General features: G+C 48.5%; 9 protein-coding genes across 9 annotated transcripts; 4 read left to right on the forward strand and 5 right to left on the reverse strand.

Annotated features, from left to right (window-relative positions):
* Positions 1–1,485: 1,485 nt before the first annotated feature.
* N7520_008572 (ATP-dependent RNA helicase DBP10) lies at positions 1,486–4,251 on the reverse strand (the record flags this gene model as incomplete). Its single annotated transcript, XM_057142506.1, has 1 exon — positions 1,486–4,251. The coding sequence occupies one exon, from the start codon at positions 4,249–4,251 to the stop codon at positions 1,486–1,488; it is 2,766 nt and encodes a 921-aa protein (XP_056991794.1).
* A 302-nt stretch (positions 4,252–4,553) lies between these two features.
* Positions 4,554–5,483, forward strand: N7520_008573 (uncharacterized protein; the record flags this gene model as incomplete). Its single annotated transcript, XM_057142507.1, has 3 exons — positions 4,554–4,557; positions 4,608–4,723; positions 4,782–5,483. 3 exons carry the CDS (start codon positions 4,554–4,556, stop codon positions 5,481–5,483), a joined length of 822 nt encoding a protein of 273 aa, XP_056991795.1.
* Positions 5,484–5,787: 304 nt separating this feature from the next.
* On the reverse strand, positions 5,788–7,855 carry N7520_008574 (MATE family efflux transporter; the record flags this gene model as incomplete). The annotated part of the gene is made up of 3 exons (XM_057142508.1): positions 5,788–6,594; positions 6,646–7,724; positions 7,780–7,855. The coding sequence occupies 3 exons, from the start codon at positions 7,853–7,855 to the stop codon at positions 5,788–5,790; spliced, it is 1,962 nt and encodes a 653-aa protein (XP_056991796.1).
* A 949-nt stretch (positions 7,856–8,804) lies between these two features.
* On the forward strand, positions 8,805–9,113 carry N7520_008575 (uncharacterized protein; the record flags this gene model as incomplete). Its single annotated transcript, XM_057142509.1, has 1 exon — positions 8,805–9,113. One exon carries the CDS (start codon positions 8,805–8,807, stop codon positions 9,111–9,113), a length of 309 nt encoding a protein of 102 aa, XP_056991797.1.
* Positions 9,114–9,396: 283 nt separating this feature from the next.
* On the reverse strand, positions 9,397–10,359 carry idi1 (isopentenyl-diphosphate delta-isomerase IDI1; the record flags this gene model as incomplete). The annotated part of the gene is made up of 3 exons (XM_057142510.1): positions 9,397–9,632; positions 9,684–10,022; positions 10,122–10,359. The coding sequence occupies 3 exons, from the start codon at positions 10,357–10,359 to the stop codon at positions 9,397–9,399; spliced, it is 813 nt and encodes a 270-aa protein (XP_056991798.1).
* Positions 10,360–11,033: 674 nt separating this feature from the next.
* On the reverse strand, positions 11,034–12,308 carry N7520_008577 (TauD/TfdA dioxygenase family protein; the record flags this gene model as incomplete). Its single annotated transcript, XM_057142511.1, has 3 exons — positions 11,034–11,220; positions 11,270–11,811; positions 11,865–12,308. 3 exons carry the CDS (start codon positions 12,306–12,308, stop codon positions 11,034–11,036), a joined length of 1,173 nt encoding a protein of 390 aa, XP_056991799.1.
* Positions 12,309–12,890: 582 nt separating this feature from the next.
* Positions 12,891–14,557, forward strand: N7520_008578 (putative FAD dependent oxidoreductase; the record flags this gene model as incomplete). Its single annotated transcript, XM_057142512.1, has 5 exons — positions 12,891–13,024; positions 13,073–13,198; positions 13,245–13,518; positions 13,567–13,713; positions 13,766–14,557. 5 exons carry the CDS (start codon positions 12,891–12,893, stop codon positions 14,555–14,557), a joined length of 1,473 nt encoding a protein of 490 aa, XP_056991800.1.
* A 1,549-nt stretch (positions 14,558–16,106) lies between these two features.
* On the forward strand, positions 16,107–16,361 carry N7520_008579 (uncharacterized protein; the record flags this gene model as incomplete). The annotated part of the gene is made up of 1 exon (XM_057142513.1): positions 16,107–16,361. The coding sequence occupies one exon, from the start codon at positions 16,107–16,109 to the stop codon at positions 16,359–16,361; it is 255 nt and encodes an 84-aa protein (XP_056991801.1).
* A 2,154-nt stretch (positions 16,362–18,515) lies between these two features.
* On the reverse strand, positions 18,516–19,652 carry N7520_008580 (uncharacterized protein; the record flags this gene model as incomplete). The annotated part of the gene is made up of 3 exons (XM_057142514.1): positions 18,516–18,651; positions 18,708–18,781; positions 18,831–19,652. 3 exons carry the CDS (start codon positions 19,650–19,652, stop codon positions 18,516–18,518), a joined length of 1,032 nt encoding a protein of 343 aa, XP_056991802.1.
* Positions 19,653–20,915: the final 1,263 nt, after the last annotated feature.

Raw genomic sequence — 20,915 nt, forward strand, 5'->3', positions numbered from 1 at the left:
TAAATCATTTTATTGTTTTTTTTTCTCCTCAAGAGGGGCATTATTTGGGGTTATACCAATCAGACACAGGACGCAAGGTGAGGGATTGACGGATCGACGTCGGCGCCCGCAGCCATTGCCAATAGTCGGACTCGGCAATGAAATGCACATTCCGTTTGACATGCACAAAGTACTTGGCATGAGAATTCACATCGATGAGCCGGTGAGACTAAATTTCGAGATTCTAGAATCTATATAGATTCTAAAATCGAGATCCTGATCACTCGGTAAATACTCCGTAGACAAGATTCCCTAAAGACAGGTAAAGATCCAGAAAAGTCGTAACAAGAATCACGGTATCTTGTTCCGTGACCAGACGAAAATTCAGTGATCAGGTGGTTCCTCGTGTATAGTAAAAAATACCAATACCTATACCGAACACCTGCCGTATTCCCCGTCGAGTCCATTTATGCTCCGTTGTACAAGGGGTTACTGTTACAGTCGAGCCCAACACTGCAGATCGTCTCACTCAACCCATGAGTCGGACAGCTGCAGGGGAGGGAAAACTTTGGTCCTGTTAGATCGACGGTTCGTGAGATACCGATGACGAAAGCTTGGTTCAATAATCTATTTCCCTGTCGTGGTACGTAGTGGTAACACCCCCCCCCCCCCCCCCCTAATACACCATTCCATCTCCTATGTGACCCAAGAAGGAATCAGGGTCCTTGTACACCGGTTCATCCCAGGTTTTATTTTCCGGTAGCCAGCAGGTGTGGCGACATTATCCTTGAATTCTATCCTTGAATCACAAACTGAATCACAGCGCGTGCGCATTGCTCATCCCTGGCGTTGGAACTGCAGGGAAAATCCCCAACGTCATTGACAGCTGAAGAGGGGAACCAATCATAATAGATAACCGGGAACTACCGAGGGAATACGGTAGCGGCTCTCCTGAAAGGGGGGAGGGGGGATAGCTATGTGGAACATGCGGCACGCGGAGCAGCAAGGGGTCTGTCACCCAGTTCATGCACGATGTGGGATGTGGGAATCAATAGTGCGAACTATTGGGCTTAGTCACTTTTTTGTCTTTTCCCTTTCCCCCCTCAGACACCCCTCAGGCCCCCCTCAGGTCACCCCTGAGTGGTATGACACGGGAGAAATTCCTGTCACTTGTGGATCACACTTTTTAAGAAGAAATTCGCCGGTGAACTATTCCTTAATAGCGGAGATTATTCGGGGCTATTGCTATTGCCAGACTTTAACCCGAGGAGGTCGCATGTGTCTGTTAACGGTGATTCCATGTTGATCCGACTAGGGACTTTGATTGGTCCGGGAGAAATCTTAGTCAAAAGCACGAGAGGATCTATTTGGATCCAGACTCAAATACCTACAGACTATCTACCTACTAATAATCGTAGAAATCATGATTAAGAAATCAAGAAAAAAACATGAATTTTGTACTATCGTGGTATCTCTATTCAAAGACATGAAAGTTATACAAGACGATCACCGCTTCTTCTTCGACGGCCGTCCATTCTTGTCACGACGCTTCTGTTGCAGATTGCGTGCCTTGCGGATATCATCGGTCGAGCGAATCTCACTCTTGCCACCCGCTCCCGCTCCTTGTCTCTCGCGGGCTGCCTCGTTCTTCTTCTTCATCTTATCGTAGTCGCCACGGAGAGGATCAGCGCGCTTGGGCGCCCGTTGCTGCGTGTGTCGGAATCGACCACCACCACGAGCACCTCCGCCACCACCCCCGCGGCCAGCAGGTCCATTGAAGACATTTCCAAGTCCAGGAGTCTCGGCTTCGCCCACTCGAGGCATGTTGCCCATCCGCTTGCCCTTCTTCCAGTTCTGGAATCGACCACTGCGGAAACTGGCCGCGATCTTGGCTCCACTTTCTCCGCGCACCAGCTTCGTGCCCTTGGATCCATCCTCGTCGTTCTGCCGAGCCACGTACTTTTTGTGTCGCTTGTCCCAGCGCATGGTCGACCGGTTCTCGCCCAAGCCGCGCGCACCTTCGTCGCCGTTGAGGTCCATGGTCGCACTGCGGGAGGCCTGGGTAAAGTTCTGATTCGTACCGGAGTGAACACCGTAGGCCCGATCCTCTGCCATGTCGGTGTGGTTGGGCGTGTAACCCATGAAGTAGTCAGGATTCTGGAACGAAGTCGCCAGCTTTTCATGGGATTTGTCGGAGTTTTTGTTCTTGGGTTGAGAGTAGGCGGAGAAAGTGACCTCCAAATCAGACTCGTCTGCCTCGGACATGTTGTCGCCAGCGACCTCGGGAACATCCTCGTCGGCGGATTCCATCTCCTGGTCTGCCCCAAGGCCAAGTTCATTCAAGTCTGATTGCTCCTTGGCCTGGGCGCGCGCCTTCTTCTTGTCCACCGTTGTGCGGAGACGCTTGATCGTTTCCATTGCTGGGTTCTCCTCGGTCTTGCCACCACGTCGGTTCTGAACCTCGAAGATAGTCTCATTAGGCCGGAAACCACCAATTTTGGCCAAGAGCTTCTCCCGCTCGGCTTCCAGGTCACTGGTCTGGTCATTGAAGAGCGGATGAATGGTAGACCACTCTTCCGTTGCTGTGACCTGCTTGGCTCGCTTCGCGCTCTCGAGTGATGCAGCATTTCGGGTACGCATGTAGAGTTTCTCACCACGCGTTGCCACCTGGCGCTGCAATTGAATATCGTGCATCTCCGACAAAACCTTGTTGACCCACTCGCAATTGCGAGAAAGTGCGTCTCTGGGGAGCGATCCAACAACAACATCATCGGCGTAATTGACTGACCCGGAGTTACGGCCTAGCACGAGCGGTCGTCCAAGGAAAAGTTGAAGATCCAACATGTAGGGCGCATCGGAATCCCGGACAAGACTGAAACTCCATCCCTTTTGACCGGCACGCGCGGTACGACCAACGCGGTGGACAAAAATCTTAGGCTGCGAGGGGAAATCGTAGTTAATGACATTGGCGAGAACCGGGATATCGATACCACGGGCAGCAACATCGGTGACAACTAAGATGTTGGAAATGCCCTTGCGGAAATTTAGAACCTGGATCTTGCGGGCAAGCTGATCCAATGAACCATAGGCGTATGAGGTAGCAAAACCGGCTTCACAAAGAAGTGAGTAGAGGTAGTCGACGTGATGCTTCGTAGCAGCGAAAATGATGGTGGAGTGTTCGGTCGGCGATTCCTTGTGCGGTCGTTTTCCATCATCTCTCTTTCGCTTGTTCGAAAACTTCGACGGCGGGCCTTCCTCTTTGAATCGCTTGGTGACCTCGGTATCGCCAGTAGGCATCTTAATGATATCGTGCAGAATATGCAATAATGCTCCTTCTTTATCCGATGACTTGACAGAGAAAAAGGCATTCTGTAGATCTGGAGAGATTTTACCTTCAGTATCCAAACGAACCAGGGTTGGCTCTTGGAGACCAGCACGTGCGAATTCCACAAGGGACTTGGGCAGTGTGGCGGAGAAAAGAAGAGTCTGTCGGGTTGAGGGCAGGCCGTGCAAAATCTCGGTTAATTGGGCAGCGAAACCCATCTCGAAAAGTCGATCAGCCTCGTCAAAGACCACATAGCGGATACTCGAGAGGTCCAAATTCATCTCCACCTGAAGATGCAAGAATCGACCGGGTGTTGCGATGACGATATCGGGGTTGCCAGCCATCAGTCCGAACTGTTCCTCCATACTATCACCACCAACCAGCAATACGGATCTTAAGTCTGTTCCACGTCCCATCTCCTTCACCACCTTCAATGTCTGCAGGGCCAACTCACGAGATGGCGACAGAATCAGTCCGCGGGCTCCAAACTTCGTGCTGTGGGCCTTCAGTTTCTCAATCATGGGAATGACAAAGGCAGCCGTCTTTCCGGAACCAGTACGAGCCATACCAACCACATCCTGGTCCTCCATGATCACGGGGATAGTCTTGCGCTGAATCGGAGTTGGGACAGAAAATCCTTTGCGGGTGATGGCCTTGAGCAGCTTGCTATTCAGGCCCATTGCTTGAAAGCCACCACCTTTCTTGACGGTCCGACCTTTAAGATTGGATCCTTTGCGGTTCGCAGAGGCTTGCTTTGAGGCAATGAAAGCCTCATCACCATCGTCCTCGGCACCGAGGAAATCGAGATCCCCTGTCGGCGCTGGCTTCTTCTTCTTGGGCTTCGGAATGCCCGCATCGGAGTCGGAATCGTTGTCATTTTGAAATAGTGCACTTGTAATATCGAATTCGTTCTCCGACATGGCCGGAGAAGCTTCGCGTCCAGGCATGGTTGCGGGTTTGGAGGTCAGACCCTCAAGTGATGCCGATCCGGCGAAAACGAAATAGATGAACGATACAGATAGTAGGTGACAAGAAAATGGAAAGACAATAGATAAACACAGAGAAAATACTGTGCTGATAAAACCTGGAACGATTGGCAAAAAAAAAATTGAAATGCCAGGCGGTATCAGATAAGGCGGTGAGGGGTTCCAACAAACAGTGCAAACTAGTCCCCGCGACGGACGCGTCCCAATTGACGCGCCTCGGGGTAAAATAATTTCAATGCAACACGCTTAACACACTCAACATTATGGGTTGGTCATTCTCCTCGCTTTCATTGATAGTAAGCTAACCGATTTGATAGACAGTGGATACAGCAAAAATTACAACCCCTATGGTGGTGCAGGTGGAGCTGGCGGAGCTGGCGGCGGCGGCGGCTTCATGGCCGGCGGCGAGACCAACAGTCCTTCAGGAGGCAAGGTGAATAAATGACCCTGATTCGGCGTGTATGATCACTGCTGACACTGAGGTATCTCAGACTGGTGGTGATAACAAGACACTCCGCCCTGTCACAATCAAGCAGATCAACGACGCAACCTGCCCATACCCCGAGGCTCCTTTCCAAATCGACTTCGCAGACGTCAACAATGTGCTCTTCATAGGCCGAGTCCGCAATGTCAGCAAGCAGAGCACAAACATTACATATATTGTCGACGATTATTCAGGCAGAGTGGAAGTCAAGAAGTGGGTTGACGCGGCATACATGGACATCGATGAGACGAAGGGCGATATCCAGAATCGTGTTTATGTCCGCGTACTCGGCGCAATCAAGTCTTTCGGCAATAAGCGATACATTGCTGCCCACAGCATCCAACCAGTAACCGACGTCAATCAGTTCTATTGCTCCATGCTCGACGCTACGGCCGCGCACTTGTTCTTCACTCGTGGCCCCCCGGGTGGTGGCAGTGCCGGCAGTGCTGATGGTGCGGCAGCGCAAGGAGGACAGGACTCCAATGGACAGGACAGGATCCTTGCTGGAGTGAGTCCCTTCGCGAGGGATATGTACAATCTGCTGAAGGCGGAATCATCCCAGGATGCCAATGGTCTTCATTTGCAGACAATTGCAGCGAAGCTGGGGCTTCCTGCTATGGATGTTGGCAAGGCTGGTGATGAGCTTCTCAACGCAGGTTTGATTTTCTCTACGCTGGATGAGCACACATGGGCCATCCTCGATTATTAGTCTTACCTGGTAACGGCTTTTGTCATCTCCATTCGATAAAAGACTTTCAAATGATATCATGATTCATCTCTTTCAAAACAGCTGTAGCCTGTTCTTACTTATATCCGATATAATCTACCATAAACATCATAGTCATTTGTACTCATCAGAAAGACGATCTTGTCTATCACGTTCCGCCCGACACACCAATCGCATGAATGTCTCTGTTCGGAACTTTTCGCCAACGCCAACTCAAAGAGCACAATATACAGCACAAGTTCCTCCTGGTATAAATGAGCAGCCAATGACCACATGTATGAAAAGCCTAGGTTAGCTCATTCCGCAGTTGAGCCTCTTCAACTGAATGCTCCCAGCTGATGCGAGTAATAAAAATGGCTTCAATCGCAGACACAAGCAAGAGAGCCAACGCTACACCGGTCCAGAGACCCATGACCCCCCAGTCCAGCCAAAAGGTTGTCCCCATACTGATGGGCATAGCGATCGCGTAGTAACAGACAAGTTGAATATATCCGCCAATCTCCTGGCGGCCCAGCCCACGAAGGATACCATTACAGTTGGCAGCCAGTGCATCAAAGAGCTGGAACGCCGCGCACAGAGGAAGAACCTGCGCCACTAGTTCGACGACCTCGTCGTCAGAACTAAAAAGCCTGGGGATATAGGAGCGTAAACTGGAGAGCAGAACCATATTGAATAGGCCAACGATAGTAGCTCCACAGAAGCTCACCTTGGCCGTTGTCTTCGCAGGACCGACCAGCGAGGCACCGATCAGGTTTGCAATCCGCGTACTACCGGCGATAGAGAGGGGGAAGGGAATCTGCCATGTAATACTCGAAATGGTGGACAAGATGGACTGTGCTGCCAACTCGGTAGTGCCGAGGTAGCTTGATGCCAAGGTGAGGACCTCAAAGGCAAGACACTCGGCTTCCACCATGATCAAACCCGGTAGAGCGAGACGGATCATAGGGCCCCAATTTTGAAAGGCTCGTTTTGTGAAGCCGCACCAACACTCGCTGCCAACCGCGAAATAAGCGTAAATGAACAGGCCAATAGGGAGGAGAGTCTCTGTGATAGCGACTGCAATCGGCGCACCGATAAAACCCCATTGTAATTTCTGTAAACTTGTTAGCCCTGCTTGTTGCGGCTGAAATAGTAATCCACTTACCCAAACAAAGAACCAGTTCATAAAAGCATTTAAAGGCGCGCAAACAATCAGCACATAAAGAGAAGCCGAGAAGACACCCTGGGCCTGCAGGTATCGCTTTCCGCTCTCAAAACAAGCGTATCCAGGCGTACCGAGAAGTGCAATCTTCAAATACAGACCAGCCATCTTGGCAACTTCTGGCTCTGGGACAATCTTCGCAAGAATATGCTCCGAAAAGTACCAAAGCACGGCAATTGGGATGGTTATAACCCACAAGAAATACACCATTCGCATCATCTGCAGACCCACCAACTTCCGCTTGCCAGATCCATACGCCTGGGCACAGAGGGTATCCAAGCTTGTTGCGAGCCCAGAAAATACCGCATTTCCAGTGATGCTTACCGTCATACTCGCCAGACTGACAGCACCCAACTCTTCCTTGCCCAGATGACCAATCGTGAAGATACTGGCGACTGTCAATGAATATTGCAGTAAGAAGGTGACCATCAGCGGCAGGGAGTATCGGGCGATGACTTCCGTTTCCCGTTTCCACGTGGTGTTTATTAGACCTGCCATCACTGCTTCCTCCCACTTCCGATCAATCTCCTCCGGTCCCATCTCATTTTCCCCAGAGGATCCCAACAAGGCGGTGGCCTCGGTAGGATCCTGCGCTGCACTCGTGTCTCCACGTGCCGATGTGATCCGAACGGAGCCATATGGATTAGATGAACTTGTGTGTATTTGCCCCGGAGAGGTGGAGAAAAGACTGCTCAGTTTATGCGACAGCCGACGCTTCTGCGCGATCGGAATTACATTGTTGTCGCCTAATAAGGCGTGTTCCTCCTGAATGGCCTGCTCACGTTCGCTTTGGGTCAAGGGCTGGTAATCGCCTTGGGCCGGAATGGTTGTGGTGTGATTGACGGTAGTGAAATAACTCGGCCGGCGATAAGACCCGGCCAGCGAGTGCGGATTTGTCCCGGCATGACTACTAGATGGGCGCACGGTTGAGGATCCTGAGGTATCGGTGGCAAAGGAATCATCTTCGTAATAGTTTGCAAGATCTCGGGAGATTGCAGCTTCTGCCACGGGCGAAGTTCCATCTGGAGAGATTGTTAGCCCTGAAATTGCTTCCGAGGTCTCAAAACGATGACTAACAGGACAATCTGGAGCTGAAAGAACGGCCGAATTGATGCTCCGCGGATTCCGCGGAAAGTATATTGCGCGCCGGCATGATACAGAATTGAAGGCGAGAATTTACTTCTTTACAGATCGTTCAACATGATCTATAGGCAAGCTCTACCACTCCAGCCAAAAACAAAGGAAGAAAAGAATGGGAAGCTTGAAAAGATTAGGAATGAAACCTTGGAAACGCAAAGTGGGGGGAGAACCACTTTTGACCGTTTTAGTGCAGGTCTTAGCGTGAGGATCGGATAAGACGATAGGATGATAGAATGATTGGTTCATTGTGTCAATTACTGATTTGCTAAAGCTCAAATAGGGAGGTCTAAGCAGAAAAGGTTAAAACGAGGCGTTCATGTCAGTCCTAGAGTGACTCAAATTCATCGGGGTCCTAAATCGGAGGACTCTTGGGGCTCCACGCGGCAATTGGAAGACCCACAGTGGTAAGGTGCATTGTTCACTCTCTCACGTTTTCCTATCTCGAGGACTTTATTTCCATGTTGTGTTTCTTTCGATTCCTTATATGTGAATCTGGGAAGATGTTAGATCTAGATGTGGTGTCACTGGTTAAAAGCGGTCTAGCTGTTACCTGTCACCTGATGCAGGTCTGACCTCCACGACTCTTCTTACTTTTCCCCACTTCATCTCGAAATCATCTGCGAAATGGTACGATCGGTGGATGGTAATGCAGCTTTAAGCCTGCGAAGACCATATAACCCGATTATTAACCCAACACATTCTCGACCGGCGTTAGTGGAAGAGTAAGTCATATCTCCCATGGGCTAGCTCCATAAACTTTCCACTGTCTGATCATTGGACTGGGTTCTTGTTACAAGACTGCTATCGATAGACATTTTTGATTTCTCCATATTGATTGAATGCAGACACGTCGAAGATCAACACCATATCCTCTGTTCAGCGCCTCTCTTCGGCCCACTCCTCTTCGAAAATACCTCATCGGACGCCCGTGACCACTGTGCCAATGAACGCACATTTTTATCATGGCTGCGCCTATCCATGTATCTGGCAGTGGTCTCACTAGCAATCATCATCTCCTTTCACTTTCGGGCGCAACCCTCAGTCTTGGAAAGGCGTATGGCTTTACCTCTCGGCATCGTCTTTTGGCTCTTGAGTATAACCTGTCTGGCCAACGGGTTCGCCAACTACGCGCGCACGGTCATGAAGTACAGTCGCAAGGCTGCATTGGTCCAAAGCGGGTGGAAGACTCAGGTGGTTTTTACGGTGGTTGGGACTGTGATTCTGGGGAGTTGTATCTTATTCCTATCCACGGATCAGACGGGCTAGCTTAATTGGCGGGGTTAAATTTTGCCTTTTCTGACTGTCATTCAGCGTGCATTTGCGTATATCCAGATTCGTTACTGACAATTTTACGGTACAAGTTTGAACTGATGATACGGGCAGTATAAATTATGTTGAACATTTCCTGTTCTTCCGAAATGGAGGACTTGAATTAAGATGGTATGTGCCGAAATGCTGCAATGTGCAGGTGAAAAGAAAACAAAAGGTATCAGGCCAATGCATCATGAAAACTTATAGAGAGACGAGTGCCAGCACAAGATGTCACGGCCAAGCTCACATCCGGCGAATCTCCTTCTCGCCCTTGTACTTCTCCAGGGCCGGGGTACCCAGGTGGCTCCACCACTCAAACAACATCGAGTTGCAAATCAACTTGAACCAGGGAGTGAAAGTCAGGTCAGTCTGCTTGAACATATCCTTCAATTCATCAGCTGAGACGTAGCGAGTGTCCCGCACTTCATTCGGACTTGGCTCTAGGTCAACGTCCGCCTGGATAAAGAGAATATAGTCGACTAGAATTCTTGTTAGACCAGAAACTTCCACGTCATAAAATGCAGACATACCTTCATGCTCTCCCCATTTTCCATCGCTGGGGGCTTTGTAGTGAATTCGGGTGAAGTACTCGAATTTTTCCAATGGCACCTGTTCGGCCTTGATACCCAACTCGTGGCCGAGCTTGCGCTGGGCAGCGCGCTTCACTCCCATCACTGCGGCATCAAGCTCCGCACCAGTCTCGCCGGGAATTCCAAGAGGGTGGGAACAGCAGGTGTTAGTCCACATATCCGGGAAGGTGATCTTCTCGGTGGCGCGCTGTTGGAGCAGGAGGCGGTTTTTGGAGTCAAATAGGAAAACGGAGAAGGCGCGGTGAAGGAGTCCCTTGTCGATGTTGGTCATCAAGTGGCCTATGGAGGAAAGAGCAAAGTCAGTATTGGTTCTTCAACCTCAATTGTATGTGGTTACCCCTCCTTGGGTGTCCGAAGGCGGGGTTTGTGATGACTGACAGATCTTCTTGCTGGCGCTGCCGATAGGTCGGTCATTGTTATCCAATACAATGCACACCTCATCCATCAAGCGGATCTGCTCCTCATCATATCCCTCTAACTCAGTGCCTTCGCGTGCGTTGTTGCCATTCGCGGTGGGTAGGACATCCCGAGCCAGCGAGGTGTCAACTTCGGGGAACAGGGTAGCCACATTTTCGGCGGTGATCTCCGGTGTAGTCATTGTCATAGTGGCACTCATATTTGCAATTGAATGGACAAGTTAAGGAGACGAGTAGGGTTCGAGATAAAAAACAAAATGCAGGCGGTAGCACGGGGCCATGTTCCCAAGGCGGTAATGATCTGCCCATCGTTCTCCATTCTGTAGGAACATCACAACACGGGTGGAGTAGCAACTTCAATACACTCCACCTAGCAATACTAGTCAAAGCCATATCCTACCCACCTCAAGTAAGCTGATGATCGGAAATGCTAGGGGGCATGGACACTGGGAGTTCTGCTCTAGCGTGCATCACCCTGCATAACTCCTTACATGGGCGATGAAGAAAGCCAGGGCCCAGGGGGTTTCTCTGGCTTAAGTACCTCGACGGCTGGGTACTCATGTCGAGTGTCTCTTTGTCCCCTGCATCATGTGAACGTTTTTGGTCCCAATCAACTGCAGGTGATCACATCTGCTTGACTTCAGCGCGATACTTGGGGTCTGCGACCCATATTAAAACTCTTGGTACAATGTTCTAGCCTGGATGGATCATACCGAAGCTCATGGTCTACTTCGTCTAATACACACGACTTTGTTGGGATTTGGGAATTGGAAAACCATATTTCTTGATCACATTCCAAGTCTTGTCTTCACAATACTCCTAGAACGCGAGAGATTTCGATGCGCCACAATTGGGAAGGATTACAACGAGATTCTCACCGGAGCTCTAATTTCTTCAGGCTCGCCAGCTCCGCGATCTCCTCGGGTCCCAATAGACCCAACGCCTCTCTCCGAGTGGGGGCATTGCTATCGAAAAATGGCTTTTCTGCTAAGGAGGTAACCCGAGTGCCATGACGAGGCTCCGAACCCTCATAGTCCCAACTCGCGCTGTGGATGGTGATTCTGTTGGATCGTCAATGAAGAGAAATTAGACCAAAACAGGGAAACAAACCGATTATCCCAGAGAGCGCTTGTTCGTGGAGTCCACTTGAACCGAACCTGGATATCCTGGTTCTTCTCGAAGACATCATTCAGATATCTCAAAATAACATCACTCTCGGCCTTGTCTAGTCCGACAATTCGGTCGGTCATCGCCCTGTTGACCCAAAGCGCCTTCCATCCCGTCGCTGGATGAACACGGACCAAGGGATGCTCACGCTCTACGTACTTGGGCCCTGCTTCGGGGCTGCTGCGCTCAAGGTACGGATGAGCAGATCGATAGATGGCAGTCTTGCCATCAATGAACTTGCGAAACTCGGGCGAGAGCTTCTCGTATGCAGCGTATCCGCTTGCCCAGAGTGTATCTCCCCCTACGGTTGGAACAGTGTCATTGTGAAGGTGAGTTACCCCAGCTGGCTGTCTTTCGTGTACCAAGTCGGTGTGCCATTGGGATGAACCGCCTGGTCGACGGAAGCTAGCTGGTCTCTCGGTGGCCTGCAGTGCGGGCCAAATCACGGATACGCCGGGGATGCCCGGGACCTGAGGTACTTGTGGCTTTATGAACAGGTGAGCTTCTGCAGACTTTCATTCTCGGCTATGGAACATACGTGGATTTCAATTTCCCCGAAATGTTCACCCAGTTCTTTCTGTTGCTGTGGTGAGATGTCTTGATCTCGAAGGAAAACAACACTGCGCTCGGCAATGAGCAGTCCCAGCTCATCCTTCTGTTGGTCCGTAAGGTCCTTTAGCTGTAGGCCGACAAGTTCCGTGCCGATATTTCTCGTGAGATGAATCACTTCTTTGGCTGCAGACAGAAGAGCCTTCTTTTCGGGATCGGCGCGGCTTCCAGGGTCTACATGCTCGCGGTCATAGTTTCGCACGTTGTAAACATCATCCAAATAAAGAGGACGCGAAGGTCGATATGGGTATCCGTTGCTGAGATCAACCCCGGACTTCTCCAATCGCTCTCTAGCAGGTGCCGGTAGACCGAGGGTATCTTTTCTCGGTGGTGCAACGTCTACAATGCGAGGATCGATGGGGACAGGAGCCATGTTGATAATTTGGAACTTGTTCAAAACTAATAATTATTATTTCCGGTGGTCAATTACCACATTTATGTATGTCTGTCAGTTAGAAGCTATTGACTCTTTTTCATAGTCTTGATCATGCATTGTTGGATGACACAGGCCGCGAGCACATCATCGTCGCAATCCATTACGCCTTCTGTCAAACCCAAATCATCGTTGACCTCGTTGGCTGCAAAAGAATCCCATCAAGCCAGGATTTGTTTTACCCCTCATCTACTCACAGATAGGAATGAATTTATTTTGGTACCATGACCTAGCCCAGGCATCCATGCGACATCCCACGTTGAAACCTCATGGCACAATCCCGCACAAAATGTGCTTATCATTCCACTGCCGCCTGATCCGAGATATACTAGATAAATCTTGAATTGTAATCAAATGTCAATTGAGGGGAAGTACTATTGTCCATGTCTAGCTTCGATTGCGAAATCTTGGGTCAGAATAGTCCACAATGACCAATAGTGGAGATAAGATCGATAATCTGGCGTTTAATAATGTATATCCCACCCTGAAGATGAAACTTTCACTCTAGTCACTACATTCAATATGACTGAAAATGCTATCCAACGTGTGGCTGTCATTGGAGCAGGCATTTCGGGGGTTGTCAGTGCCGCCCATCTATTGGCAGCTGGTAAAGAGGTGACTGTCTTCGAAAGAAATCACGCAGCAGGCGGAAACTGGTGAGACCCTTTTTTGCCATTGAAGCTATGAAGCCAACCTTTACTCAGGCTCTATGACAAACGAGTGCCGATCGAAGCTCACTATCCATCAATTAAACCACTTGATGTGGAGCGATACGTTCAGGATGGCCGTGAAGGGAAGGAGCGACAGACTTTACTACATGCACCACCAGGGTATGAAAATTTCAACTGAGTCTGAAAATTTTACTGATCATCATAGTCCCTGTTATGAAGGTTTGACCAATAACGTATCAACGCCACTGCTACGAACCACGTTGAATTCCTGGCCGGAGGGAACTCCGCATTATGTCAACCATAATGTGCTGAAAAATTACATCCAAGATACTTCCAAGGAAACGGGGGTCAATGATGTGACCATTTACGGGGCTTTAGTTACCGAAATCTACAAGCAGGATGAACAGTGGCATGTTCACTGGACTATCTTGGAAGAAGACATTCATAACGGGGAACTTGTCGAAAGTCACCAATCACTGGTAAGTATCTTTCCCTACATTACAAAGCTACCTGCCAACTCAAAGTAGAAATTTGATGCCGTTGTCATTGCATCCGGCCATTACCACACTCCACTTGTCCCTGATATCCCAGGTCTTGCCCAGGCGAAAGAAAAATGGCCATCGAAGATTACTCATTCCAAGTCTTTCAGAAATTCCGAAGGATTCGAAGGAAAGGTCAGCTGAACAGCACAAAATCTATCAACCCCCTTTACTGACATCAACACAGAATGTACTTCTGATAGGCGGCGGTGTGTCTGCAATGGATATCGCTCGAGAAATCAGCCCAGTTTCCCAAACAATTTATCAAAGCACCAGAGGTGGCGCATTTGACGTCCCCGCGGCGGCACTCCCTGCAAATGCCACGAGAATCGAGCAGGTCTCAAAATTTGAAATTCATGAAGCAGATGATCAAAACCAGCATCTACCAATAACTGTCCGTTTGAAGTCAGGTGAAACCCTGCACGATATCGATCGAGTTGTGCTCTGCACGGGCTACCTGATGACATTGCCGTTCTTCCCCCAATACAACAACAACTCTGTGTCTGTTACTGAGGCGGATAATTCGACACTAGTCACAGACGGAACGCAGGTCCACAATTTGCACCGAGATATTTTCTACATTCCCGATCCGACCTTGGCGTTTGTGGGTATTCCCTTCTATACTGCGACGTTCACATTGTTTGAATTCCAAGCTATCGCTGTCGTGGAGTTTTTTTCCGGAAATGTGCATCTACCATCAGAGACGGAAATGAGAGAAGAGTTATTGGAAAAGGTCCGTATCAAGGGTTATAGGCGAAGCTTTCATTCGCTCAAGGGGGAAGAAGAAATTTATGTGAATCATCTTCTTGCTTGGGTGAATAGCGAGAGAGACCAACGAGGTCTGTCACCGATTGAGGGACATACTGGCCCCTGGTATGAGGCAAAGGCGCAGCAGGTTGAGAGATTCAATCAGCTCTTTGGACTGTCTCTCAAGGTTTCCAACCCCAAAGTTGGCAGCCAGGTGGAAGTTTCAGCATAGATCAATGTACTCTTCACGTTTAATAATATCCAGATTTGAATATTCAGAGAGGAGTTCGGGAATAGCAAATTGCCGAAAATATAGAATCGAGAGTCTGCATATATATAAAATCACTTATAAAATATTACTTGAAAATGAGAATCAGCCTTTCAGATGTTCGCTCATTCAAACATTGAAGCACTTCCTGAGTACTCGTGTCTTTCGCCATACACACCACTCCGTACAACTGAGACAAAGGTCATCTTATGGAGACAAGTGGACCGAAATTATCGAGTCTCATCGCTGGAAGAAGAGAGTTGTTCCTTCACTCTTCCTTTGGTCTCGCCCTTATCCGACAGATGAGTCGGTGGTTACTGGCTATAGTCCCCCTTCTCCTTGGGCTTGGGATGATTGAGCACGTTGTATGTTTTCATGCTGGTCGGTAGTTTTGTAAGTATATCCAACCTCGAACATTTCTTCCTTCCATTTCCCCTTCGAGGTTTTGATAACAGTATGGGACCTGCCGGTCTTTGGGCCTTGGCTTTGAAAAAATAAAGCATTCTTCGGATATTCGCTGCAGTACCCAGCTCGCGGAATAGATCTCTCGTGGCTTTTTGTATTCTTCCGGGCAAAACCGGTGATTTGGGATAGGCGTGGACGCTACATTTGCAGCATCATTTATCCTGGGTACATTGGCCGGAATATGAGGAGGCGCTTTATGAAGACCTCTCTCAACATTGATGAGCAAAATCATCTCATGATTGTAGGCCATTCTGTTGGACGTGGAAGTGTCCGCGGCGTGGGTTTGATAGTTCTGCACAGATAGAGCTTAGTAGAGATACCTAAACAGACTTTGCACTAACACTGTACATAACTGACCACTTGTATTTGCGGATTGGGTGCTCGGTCAAGCTGATCCTTAGATTTGGAAGAGCTAAAGAGGCCCATGATGGAAGAATACTTGATGTCTCGTGAGAAAATAATTGTGAATATGGATATCACTTAAGAATAAACCAGCATACTAATACGTACAAAATAATCTTCCGCTTGCAGATAGCAGCACTTGAGGTGGCAACTGATAAGCCATAGTCGAACGATGTTCAACATCCGAAAATAGAAGAGTCTTGTGTGCATCCTATGAGTGATTAGCCCTGAATTTCATGAAACACTTCCTAAGTCAGGCTGCAGCGCCAGCCAATAGTTTTATACTTGCATTTGTAGACCTTAGATGATCTTCGACTTATCATAGCTGAATTAAAAAATTTCATATGTTCCCCTAGGCGCTAAGTCTCGACTCTCGATTGAAGTGGGGATATTTATTAGAAATCAGACTTCGATTATTTCCTCCTTCGAACTGATCTTCAAATTAATCAAAAGCAAGAATATATCGCGCTCGCTTAATGTGTAGATTTGGGTTGTGCCTCAGTCAGCTGGTCCCTCGACTGTTCCCCGGCCTAGCAGATCTTGATAAAATTGATCTACTGCAAGTGTTTGAATAGACTCGGAGTAACCAACAATTAAAAGAATCATATCTTGATCTAAAGTTCCAAAATTACGATTTTCATCAAACATGCACTCGGGTTTCGACCAGGAACCCGTCCCGAACGGCGAGTATGAGTACGCTTGCACCACCACATTCAGCGGGGTATCAGTCTTCAACATTCTACAAGAATTCATCCAACCCAGCAGTGGGACATCTCTTGATTTCTTGGTCTGGGGGATCCTCGGCGTTGTTCCAGATGCAACTTTGTCCACAGAGGTGTATGTTGTCGGCGAGATCATCTTAGAGATCGCCGGGCCGATCCCAAATTACTATCCTTCGTAAATCAAGCTCATGCATGTAATGAAGCGTCTCATGAACTCATCCAAATTCCCGACTGCACTGAGTGCGAGTTGATTCAGTGTTGAAGACTCATCCCCAGATACTAATGTTAGATAATAATTGATGGATAGTGAGGGTGCTCGCATGGTCAGCGATTCAAAGAGATGCTCATAGACATTTAGAAGATTGTGTTGACACTGGGCCCCTTCCTCATTCCAATGTTTTTTAATCGTAGATTGAAGTGCGAACCGGCACATATCCTTGAGAGTGGCCAAATACCTGCACATGCATGCCACTCCTACCATCAGCCCTTGGCCCATGGTACCGCTCAAGTGATGAGAATGCTGCAACTGGTGCTCGACAAGAGATTACTGCCACGTGAAAGACCAGCTAAGGGCGAACAAGATCAGCGGATCATTGGGCAGCTCAGTTCATTTTTTGGGATGGCCAAGAACTGTTCCAGCGTGTTCTTGCCCCGTTTATATTTTGATGACGATGAGCCAGGATTGAAGTCAATACTGAGGCATTGTGGGCGGGACGGCTTCAAGGAAGTCTTAGAGGAGAGTGTGTTGACGGAGAATTTAGAAAGATTGCTCGAACGCGGCGGGGTTGATGGATGCAATCGAAGAGTGGATGAAATTCTAGGATATCAAGAGGTCAGATAATAGGAATTACATACCGGGTTGGGTTTCTTTGTTCGATTTTATCTCTAGTTCAGGCTCCGTATCTGTCACCTTTCTTTGTAAAAATGGCGATCATCATCGACGCCCGAGGCTAACAGACTAGCTGTGCGAAGAGAGCACGGAGATCTCCGCTATCAGGAGCGTGTCTGAATAAAAAATATGCGTGGGGATTGAGGCGCTGCAAGCAGACAATCCGTATCTTTGTCGCATGTAACACGCCAAAAGATGCCAAATCGAGTTAGAAAGCAAGCTAGGGTGTGACAACAGGGAAAAGTTGCATTTCTCCTTGAATGTGGCAGAACCTGTTGACAATAAGTACACGCAGTCAATAAATATGTCCTTCTCCTTTATACCCAATACTTTATACAGTTCGGTATGTATATATATCAAAACCATCAATCAGGATTCATTAGTCTAACGGTTTCTTCTATCCGTGAGTCAAAGCTCACTACCAACCCGCCGATCATAATGCATGCAGTGGTCGTCTTTGAGTGGCGGGAAATGACCAATGGATATTCGAGATCATCTTGACTGAACATGCAGGTAGTCTCCAAATTGGGGTTACAGTGGCCCCACTGTGTCATATCTGATTGACTGAATGGAAGATGCCATTTTTCACCAAATCCCGCAGCCAGAGAGGTCACAAACGGAACGATTTAAATATGCCTGGACATCATTATGATGAAAAATGCCTCATTTCCTGAGAATATAACTCCGTGTCAGAGGAAAGAGCTCGGACCAAGCGCTTGTGGAGGAGATAATCTCCCGGACACTAGGAAAAGTTCCCCTCCTTAGCGGTTTGGTGACTTTGGAGAAATTCAATTTAGATTGCCCCGCTGATCGATCCGGAATGACCCGTCTTAGCGAGTGATTGGGCGTTCAGGTGGAATCTAGCAGCCGATACAAAAATAGATCCAGGGGCTCTCGAGTTGACTGATTTTTGGAATTGACAAGGCATAGCTAATATTGGATTAAAGGGCTTTATTTGCTTGTTCCTGCGACACGTTCAATATATTCCTTTCTCCCTGGGAGTTTCACCGAATCTTGACTTAATCAAATGACCGTTTGCCAGTTCTACTATACTTTCCCGCTGTACACCAGGTTTGAAGTCTTGATTGAACGGAAGGAAGTTTGTGGGCCCACTAGGCCGTGAGATCCAGTTACTCCTTTAACTCGCCCCAGATCGATTCAGAATTAAAATCACAACGTTGAAAGTGTTCAATTCAACGAGGGAATACAGAAAAAATTGCTTTGTTAGCTAATCCATGTTTTGAATCATAATCGCCATGTCAAGATGCTTGAAAATTACACAAAAAGCCATCCGAAACGCTATAAAATCGAAAATCTCGGAGAGTCTTGTCGGATGCTAAAATTAAATACATCAACACAGGTCCAGAATGGTTCTCTCCACTCTATGGTCAAAGCCCCCACAGTGACTATTGGCAGACCAACTCGAGGGAAACCAATCGCTAGATTACCTGTAACCAGAGAATTGGCGCAGTGGAGGCTGTGATCGAGGAGGGACTAACCAGCCATTCTCGGCTTGTTGAGGGGCGCGCATCTCTCCTTTGGTGGAGCTGATGGTGCATTTCTCGCACTCACTCGAATGTCTGAGATGAAAAATTTGTTAGCAAGTAGATGCTAAATCGAAATTTTTCGTTTTCACCTTATCAACGTGTCCAGTCGTGTAAAGCGAAGGTGACACCCATTACAAGCGTGTTTGCGAATACCGCGGTGGACCTGAATCTTCATCAGCATCAACGCGCAGGAGAGCTCTCGTTCTGCTCACGTTGTTGATATGCCTCTTGAGATCGGCATTCCGTCCGAATGATTTATTACATTCATCACACGGGTGGGATCGCTTAAAATTGGGATCGTGTCTCTTTTCGTGCTCCACGCAATTCGATCGCCGAGTGAAAGTGTTCCCGCAGATACGGCAAGGGTATCCGGGGCGCATTCTTCTCTTGAAGTTGGAAAGCATAGCCGCGTTAGGAGCTTGGGTAGACCTGTCCAAAGTGGAAGTAGATCGATAGTCGTTAAGACTCGCGGAATAAAGGCTGTTTGCATAGTCCGGCACATTTGCTGCAGGGTGGTAGTATGTAGGAGCGACCGGTAAAGCGTCAAGCGTCAATGTCGGGGCGTTGATAGTAGCGCACCCCGAGAGCCATTGCGTATTCCAAAGACCTCCCGCGCAACTAGCAGCAAATGGCACGAAATCAGGTGGTGTTGTCGGCCCCGAGCACGCGGATGCCCAGTAGCCTGGCATGCTACCAGGTAATGTTGTGGGGGGGGAACCCATTTCAACGGGAGAATAGTAGCCTGGGGAAGCGCTCATGGCATGCGCCTCATAGCGTGTTGGGGATATGGCTTTTGGTAAGCCGTAGCCGCCGTAGCAGAATGGGACTTGACCAGAATAGTCCATGGTCTCGAACTGAGGGTCCAAGCCGCATCCTGTGATGCCCAAGCCAATCGATGTGGGGAATCTGGGTACGTGAGATGGTGTTATGGGAGCGGGTGACAAGTATGGGAATGTTGATTCCAGGGCGTGGGCATCCCCTGGCAAAGAAGGTACCATAGAAGTGCGACGAACCGATTCTGGAGTCTGATCCATGATAGTGACAAAGAGGACAAAAAAGAAGATAGGGTATCAAAACTTCTAGCCAGCCAATGCAAAGCGATATTAAAAGATCAATAAAGGTAGTGACAGTGTCAAGTATAAGTAAGAATAGGTTCAACAGCTAGGCTGTTGCACCTCAATAGCATACATGAGACTGTGGCTGAGGAACTACCAGCTTAATCGACACCGACTCCTGGGTGAAGATTCCAGACGTGAACAAGGCGGATTCCAAGAAGAAGAGGTTCCAAAATGCGGTGGGTACTGGCGGGAGAAAAATTAACGGCTGGGGGGTAAGAGGGGAGTGTCCAGACACAATCGATGGCAGCGCAAGTTAGCGCCGGAGGAAATGCAGATCAAGTTGATGTAGTGAAGATGTCATCCCCTTTCAGCCCTTTTTCGGACTAATCCTCCATAGGGCAGAATCATGCAACGCCCGGTCAAGGGTAGAGGTATTGAAAGAGAGATGAGTTCAGGCAAGTGACGAAACAAACCCCCGATTTCCTTATGAATAAACACGGCTTCAACTGCGGGTTGGGAAACGCTACCAATTTTTTGGGCTCGTCCGCCCAGTCGAATCACGTACCATCATTCAGGGTGACCAGTAATAACCACGCAAATGCAGCGCAAGAGCCCGGTATTCTGGTTCTAGGCTTGGCAATATGCAATGAAGACGGTGCATGATGGCCAATGATTTTCACAGCCCACCTTCGACACAGCCGCTTTTTGCTTTCTTGGATGGGAAAAAAGCGGAAGGAGAGATTTGATCTTTTTCAATTTCACAGACGTGACCATCACACTATGCGATACTGGCAGCTGAACGGCGGTGTGGGGCTGAAGTCGAGGAATTTGCAAGTTGAACATGTTTAGCTTGCAGATCTTGAAACTGCTGGGGGCGAAAAACCCCTGCCTGCGATTGGTGCATTAATGATAGGTGACTTCCTATTTCCATGAGATTTGTAATGTGACCACGAGAGTGTCAAATGGCCTCAGATCGTGCAATTCTTGTCAAGTATGTGGTCTTGCAAGCACAAGGATAGCTCTGACTGCGAAGCGATGACCGTCATTCGAGATCTTAATGCCTGAGGCATATTTTGTTTGCGACCCAAATAGGTCTAGCTCATCGCTATCCATAGTAACTTCAGGTATTCATTACTATCCTCCAATAGTTACCTCTTCATAATATACCTCACTGCACGGTGTAAAGAGAAATTACTTCCATTTTTCCTTTTCTCTTTCCGTTTCTCCTTCCTATATACC

Source organism: Penicillium odoratum (genome assembly GCF_028828045.1).
Source record: "Penicillium odoratum strain IBT 22623 chromosome Unknown utg000006l_segment0_segment0, whole genome shotgun sequence".
In the NCBI taxonomy this organism is placed as follows: Eukaryota; Fungi; Ascomycota; class Eurotiomycetes; order Eurotiales; family Aspergillaceae; genus Penicillium; species Penicillium odoratum.